Source organism: Elephantulus edwardii, unplaced genomic scaffold, assembly GCF_000299155.1.
Source record: "Elephantulus edwardii isolate Elephantulus edwardi_28Jun2011 unplaced genomic scaffold, EleEdw1.0 scaffold00344, whole genome shotgun sequence".
NCBI lineage: Eukaryota > Metazoa > Chordata > Mammalia > Macroscelidea > Macroscelididae > Elephantulus > Elephantulus edwardii.
In genome coordinates, this window is record NW_006400094.1 from 2015619 (window position 1) to 2023039 (window position 7421).

At 42.0% G+C, this 7421-nt stretch overlaps 2 protein-coding genes across 2 annotated transcripts in view; one reads left to right on the forward strand and one right to left on the reverse strand.

Annotated features, from left to right (window-relative positions):
- Positions 1-4086, reverse strand: part of LOC102843391 (zinc finger protein 420-like) — an 11089-nt gene extending 7003 nt beyond the window's left edge. Inside the window, exon 1 of the mRNA XM_006901789.1 lies at positions 4081-4086. Within this exon, the coding sequence (XP_006901851.1) occupies positions 4081-4086 (6 nt within the window). The remainder of the gene's footprint in view (positions 1-4080) is intronic.
- LOC102843794 (zinc finger protein 93-like) overlaps positions 4087-7421 on the forward strand; it is a 25829-nt gene continuing 22494 nt past the window's right edge. The window contains exon 1 of the mRNA XM_006901790.1: positions 4087-4404. Coding sequence (XP_006901852.1) covers positions 4087-4404 — 318 coding nt within the window. The remainder of the gene's footprint in view (positions 4405-7421) is intronic.

Below are 7421 nucleotides of genomic sequence, written 5' to 3' on the forward strand. Positions count from 1 at the left end.
TCTTCGGTGAAGTGCCTGTTCATATCCTGTGCCCATTTTTCTATTGGATTATTTACCTTTATCTTGTTGTGGTACGCCACCTATTTTCTTTATAACCAGAGTTCCCCCTCAAAGCACCCAGGGTGAAATCCCTCAACAATTCATACCCCACCTCAGTCATGGATCATAAAAAAATAACCCAGTTTTCCATCAAACTCACCATTTTTCTTCTTGAAATCCGAGGGAATGTCATTTCCAATCTGCTTGGGGCAGAAAGTGGCAGTGAAAACAGAGTTGGGGACAGTGTGGAGGCTGACGGACGACGCTGGAGCCACACACTGTCTGAAGAGGCTGAAGTCTTTCCCTGGGATGCACGGATGTGGAAGATGCTGGTCCTGGGTCCCTGGAGGTCCGGGCCAGATTTGATGACCACATGTACCTAGTACGCCTGGGATCTGAAATGGAAGAAGGTGAGGAGACAGAGGTGAGGGAACAGGGTGTGTGTGAGGTCCTTGCAGGCTCAGAGAAATGGTCTGCACTGAAGACGCAGACTCCTGTCTAAATAGCCCACTCACTCCCGCTTTCTTCCTGCATCTCCTGGGGACAGCTACTTTCTGCCAACAACAACACAGACGGACAAATCCGCTGACCCCAGTGCCTCTGAAGCCACCGAGCTGGAAAACATGAACCTTAGTTCTAGGAGGGGGTCATGGGTTTAAATTGGTCCAACTGTGGATTCTACTATGTAGTTCTGATAGACATCAGCAAAAATACTATGATATTAACACTGGCGGATTTCAGGAAAAACATTTCTTTCCCCCAAGTGCTAAATGCATGATTTCATTCTTTTTTTTTTAATAATTTGAATGAACATTTACAGAGATTTTGGATTTCCATTCATTCATTGCTGCACTTCTCTCCCCACCCAGCCCTCCCCCCACCCCGTCATTCATTTTTTTTGTACTTCATGTTCTCTTAACACCCTTCTCTTGGGCTTTAAAGAAATATTCTTCTTTTGCATTGGAATATGGGGTTGGCCTCTTTCTGGATGCCTTGCAATTAGGGTGGTTGTTTTTATCATTCTTTCTTATATTTTTAAATACTCTGGGTACCTGTAGCCAGGAAATCAGAAGAGGAATTGCATTGGAGCATCCTGCTGTCAGCGATTTCTCCAAAGTACTGAGGAGCAACGAAGTCAGTCTGGAGACTAAGGTGTGCCTGATTCAGGCCATGGTCTTTGCAATAACTTGCTATGCCTCAGAGAACTGGACAATGACTAAAGATGACAGAAGAAGAATTGGGGTGTTGGGGAAGTCTTGAACATACCATAGACTGCCAAGAAAACAAACCGGTCTGTCTTAGAGAGGGTGAAACCAAGTTTCTCCATGGAGGCAAGGATTTGGAAGCTCTGTCTCACATACTTTGAGCACATGGCCAGGAGGGACTGGGCCTTGGAGAAGGACATCATGCACAGAAGGGTGGAGAGACAGCACAGGAGAGGAAGACCAGGGGTGAGATTGCTTGACACAATAACTGGGGTTGTGGGGTTTGATGTGTCAGAATTAGTGAGAGTGGCTCAGGATACGGCAGGCTTCAGAGCTGCTGTCCACAGGGTTGCCATGAGTTGCAGGCGACTTGATGAAACACCACAACAACAACATACTCTGTGGGCTCCTATATTCACAAACCACACCTCTCCAGGTCCTTAAGCTTTTGAGAAACAAAGGATGACCCCCTCATCACTCTGTCATTTGCGTGTGTGTGTGTGTGTGTACTGTTAAATCAGATATGACTGGTACAGGAGGAGATTGTCCTTCCTTTTCTAGAAGACACAGTTGTGTAAATGTTAGTGACAAGGCTTTCAGTGTTAATGACAACACGTTATTTGGTCTTCAGCACTAGACCAAACTAGAGATGACCAGCAGAGTTTCTTATTATTTCTGATGCATTTGACCATCACGGACTGAAGCCATGTTCTCTATAACCTTTTGTTAAAATCTCAATTAAAATAAACATTTTTTTTTCAGGGAGGGGGGACAGGGAGGGAAATGTGCAGTAATGAGTGAATGGATATCCAAGTTCTTTAAAATAAATTTCTTTCATTAAATTTTTTTCAAAAAAGAATTCTCACTTGGGTTGTCAGAACCGTGAGCACATCTAAAATGGATACATGAAAAGCCTTATGCATCAAAGGACTCTGTCAACAAAGTGAAGATATGACCTATATATGGTATAAAAGAAAATACGGTGATACGTGAGGGGCCCAGAGTCAACAGGACAACGTTGTTTTTTTTCTGAATATCAGAAGGTTCCTGCTTTTGACCGGTTGCCGCCCTCACATTTTTAAATCATTCTTGTTGGTGGAAAACATTTACGTTTTCCAGAAAGGCAACACCTGCCCAGGGATAGACACTGAGAAGTGAGAAGATGGATGAATGGGAATAGGAAACAAAGGAAGGAGGTGTGATGTGTGTTATTAATACTGTGGGATTATAATTTATGTCACAAAACATAATGTGTGTGCTGTGAAATGGAAAACTCAGTTGCTCTTTCAACCTTCACACAAGTCATAGCAAACAATTTAAAAAGAAATCCTTTTTCAGTTCATAAGCATGATGATTGAGTGTTGCTTTTTTATGACATTGGGGGTGGGTGGGTGGATTTTATCAAACAGAAAATTTAGTTTCCAGCAACATAGATTCTGAATTTTTACAGCTTTTGTGACATTTAGAAATCAAGATACCTCATAAGGGTTTAATATCCCGATTAGATAAAGAACTCTTGACCGACTATTTTAGAAAAAGGGGCACAGAGTTTCAAAAAACATTTCAGCAAAGATGATATTGCTGTTAGGTGTCATTCAGTGGACACCACAATTCATCACTCCCTCGCCTGTGTGAATAGAGAATTCTCAAAGGGGAGTCTGAGGCGTTCAAGTGTTTTGAGTGTCCCGTGCTTTTTTCTGGGGAAGGGACGGCTGGCTGCCAGGACCATGTGCGGCCATGAAGGTGGACAGAGGAAGCCCCTGAAACAGCCCCAGGAGCTGCACAAGGAAATGGATGAGAATGATAAAGCTTTCAAACAGAAAGAAAAAGCAGAACAGAAGAAACTGGAGAAGCTACAAGGGAAGGTCTTGAGCAAAGGTTTCCTAGCCATGGATGGAATCAAGAAATATGGAGAGGAAGAAGTAAATAAATAAGCTGTTCTTTCTGCATGAGGCAGTGATGAACCTTCCTTCTGTGTCTGTTTAAAACATCAGGATCAGGGAGCTCTAGAGGCCTAGTGGTAAGGAGCTGCAGCTACAATCCCAGAGGTGCACAGTTTGAATCCACCAGATGCTCTGCCGGGGAAGGAGGGACAATCTCCTCCTGTACCAGTCAGATCTGATTTGACGGTACACGCACACAAAAATAATAAAAAAATAAAACAACACCAGGATCCTCTGTTGGAGCTTTTGTGGACACTTGTAGCTAAAAGGCAATGTTGTCATGGAGCCTGTTGTACAGTTTTAAGAATAAACTTTTGTAAAATGATGAAGGAGGCGGGAAAAATAGTTCGGTTTTTTAATTTTTTTCCAAACAGCACTTTTCTCTGGCCTGGATGCTGACCTCTATTGTGACCCCTGGAGACCATCCACCATTAAATATGCATTTTAACAGGAGATTGCCTACTTCATGGATTTCCCCACACACACACACCCAGAAAAGGCCTCTGATGGATTGATTCAAACTGGTGACCCTGTGGTCAGCAGCCTGACCCTTCACCTTGGGACACTCCTCCTATCCTGTTCCCTGAGCTCTGGCGGGTCCAGGATTTCACAATCCGTCCCCCACGCGTCTCTCCATCCGCTATGGTGAAACAGGAGCAAGATGCGCCCAAAGCTCTTGTCGCGGACGATTATCGATCAATTATTGATAGATCAATAAAACGATGTCATTCCCCAGAGACCCGAAAGCCCCGGCCCTGTCTCCCCACACACAGCATGCATCCCATCCCGTGTGAGCCCTCCCAAATCCCCAGATCGCCTCTGACTCCCGCCTGCCAATCCATGATCGATCACTAGCAATGAATGGTCCTTCGAAGTGGGAAGCGTCCACAAACCGCCATATGCTCCGATGCTTTCCTTGCTGCGCGAGGAACCCCTCCCCTCCCGCGATCTCACCTGCGAAGGGACGTGACTGCACATGCGGCGGTCACTCGGCGTCCAGCAGGGGCCGGAGGGACCCAGGAGTCAAGCAGCTGCAGCAGCGATTTCCCAGCGACAGCAAGTCCGGAGGCTCCAGGAGCGATCGCGAGGGCGCGAAGCAGAGGGGCCAGAGCATTCGGACCCAGGCCAAAGCCTGTGGTCACCTGCGAGTGGATCCGATCGATGATGACCCATGGAAACCCACCTTTTCCCGCTGGGAGAGAACACCTGATAGCAGCGCAAGAGACGAACTGACAGCTGGCATTTCCGCTTCCGCCCCGTCCAGTCCCTCAAGAAAACAGCTCCGTGTGGAAACACGGAGCGCTCCAACTTCTGTCCGTGCAAATTACATCCCTCCCCTTTTTTGTTGTTTAAATTTTTATTGAGATTTTAACGATAGTTTTGCACATTTTCATCCATAACCTCATAGTTCACTTGAAAAAAAAACAAACCCAACTTCTAGTAGCAATAATCTGCCCTGCAATCCTAAAGGCATGTGGTTTGAATCCACCAGAAGCTTCTCTGGAGGAGGGGCAAACTCATTTGGTGCCAGTCGGACCCTATTTGACGACACACAACAACAATAAAAATTAAAAACAAAAACAAAAAAAAACCCAATTTACTGATTGTTGCATAATTTTTCTCCCTGCTCTCTCTACCTCCCCCCAAGTCCACTTTTCTATGCACCTCTCATTCTGGTCTGCTGTCATGCAAGTAATGCCTAACTATATTCTCTTTCCAAGTATTTTCCTTCATCTGTTCCAGTGATTTATCCCCTCTTTTCTCAGTTTCCTCTTTTTGCGTCGGAAATGGACCGACTCCTTTGTCCTCTTTCCCTTTATAGAGAGAAATCTTTTAACTAAAATATGGATTTCCACAATCAAAGAAATAGGCGTGTGCATGTTAGAAGAAATTTCACTATTAAATAGATTTTTAAATTATTATTATTATTATTGATGTTGTTGTTGTTATTATTTACAGAAATAATTTCTTTGCTCTTCATTAATATCTTCCCATCTTCAGGATTATTAAAGTGTCTGATTTCTGCTTCGTGATTTCTCATCTTTAGCACATGGGCTACTTTCCCTGGTAGCAGGGCACTGTCAATGTCACGTCTAGTCTGATTTTTTCAGATTTCTGAGGACCCTGGAGGCAAAGCAGTATTTCCAAGCCAGAGTTCACAGATAGGAAAAGAGTCATTTAAATGGTCACTGAGTAACAGATGGCGTACATGTGACAATTAAAATTAGAAACAGTTGTAACTTTTCTTCCTTAAACACATTTATAGAATACAGCACATACCCATCAACAAACGAATGGACAGAGGAGCTGTGGTATATTCACACAATTGAATACTATGCTGCAATGAAAAACAAAGAACTCATGAAATATTATTCAAAATGGGTGATGCTGGAGGACTTTATGCTGAGTGAAATAGCTCAGTCACAAAAGGACAAATACTGCATGGTACCACTATTGTAAAGTGGGACTGATATCGGGGTTGGGGGGAACCTCAGAAAAGAGGGAATAAATAATGTATTCTGCATTAATATTTCTATCAGAGTCAATACTCAGATTCAAATCCCTGAATCATTTGGTAAGTTTGAGGTTGGAGCTGACCATTCTTCAACTTTATGTAATCAGAATAATTCTGTACTAAGTATATGATATCCAATTGACAAATATCAAGGAGATATGTTATATATGTCTATATGTATTAATATATATCTCATATGTAGTCTATATATCATAAATTGTATCTGTGAAGTTATATTGTATGATGAAATTAAAATATAATATATAAGATATATTATTTTAATAACAATAGTAAACATAATACATATTATGGGTGAGATTATATTGTCATGTTGCACTTATAAGTAATGAGTTAGTTGTTTTCTCATTGTTGTTCCAATGTATGTATATATCACATTTTTTTCTGATTTACTCATTCCTCTTACTGTCCATTTTTTCATTATAGTTTCTAGCTTGCTGAGTATTTAATAACAGGAGTGTGTCTTAAAAAAAGCAGAGAGAAGGGGAGCTCTGGTGGCCTAGTGGCAAGGAGCTACAACAACAATCCCAGGGGCGCATGGTTTGAATCCACCAGATGCTCTGCCGGGGAAGGAGGGACAATCTCCTCCTGTACCAGTCAGATCTGATTTGACGGTACACGCACACAAAAGTAATAAAATTAAAAAAGAAAAAGCAGAGAGAGCTCAAGGGGGAAAAAACCAGAGAAGATATTAATGTGTCTTATGTTGTTGTTGAGTGGAAGATTTATTAAATGTTACTGAGGTCAAAATGACTGATATCCTTTGCTTTAGTTATTTAATGATGATGTAACACAAATACGACCATTGCGTGACCTCAGCAAACGAAAATTTACTTTCACGTGGTTCAGGAAGTTATCAATTTACATTCACAGTGGAAAGCATCTCTCATTGTGTTGACTGTGGAGGGGAAGTCCTTGTCTCTTCAAAACTTTGGCTTCTGTGTGATCTTCATAAGGTTTGCCATATAGCTTCACACACATATGTTCTCTTGTTTTCTTCCAGCTTTTCTCCTGCAGAACAACTTTGGCAAAAATATGCCTGCATAAAAATGTCAGCTAGAGACTAAAGTTTGCCTAATTCAGGTCACGGTCATCACAATTAGTTTCTGTGCATCAGAGAGCTGGACAATGAGTAAGGATGACAGAAGAAGAATTGATGTCTTTGAGTTGTAGTGCTAGAAAAAAGTCTTGAAAACACTATGAATCACCAAGAGAACTAGTAGGATGTCCTGGAGTTTAAACCAGACTGCTCTTTGCAGGAAATGATTTAGACTCCATTTCAACATATTTAGAACATGTAGCCAGGAGAGACCAGTCCTTGGAGAAGGACATCATGCTTAGAAGGGTGGAAGGAAAGGCCAAGAGGGGAAGACCTTAGATGAGATGGATTGATTCAGAGATTAGGTGGATGGGGGTAGGTGTATCAGAGACATGGAGATTGGCTCAGGATAGAACAGGATTCAGAGGTGTTGTGCATAGTGTCGCTATGAGTCTCAGGTGACTCGATGACACATAATAACCATAATATAACAACAATTGCCATTGCTCTGTGCCCATTATATTTTACTTTATTTTCATAGTTATTTGCACTAATATCAGGAGCAAACTGACAAATACCATAATGTTTAGTGACAGCCAGGTCATATAAAATACCATAATAATAAATATAATGAATATAATAAATATAATAAATATATAATA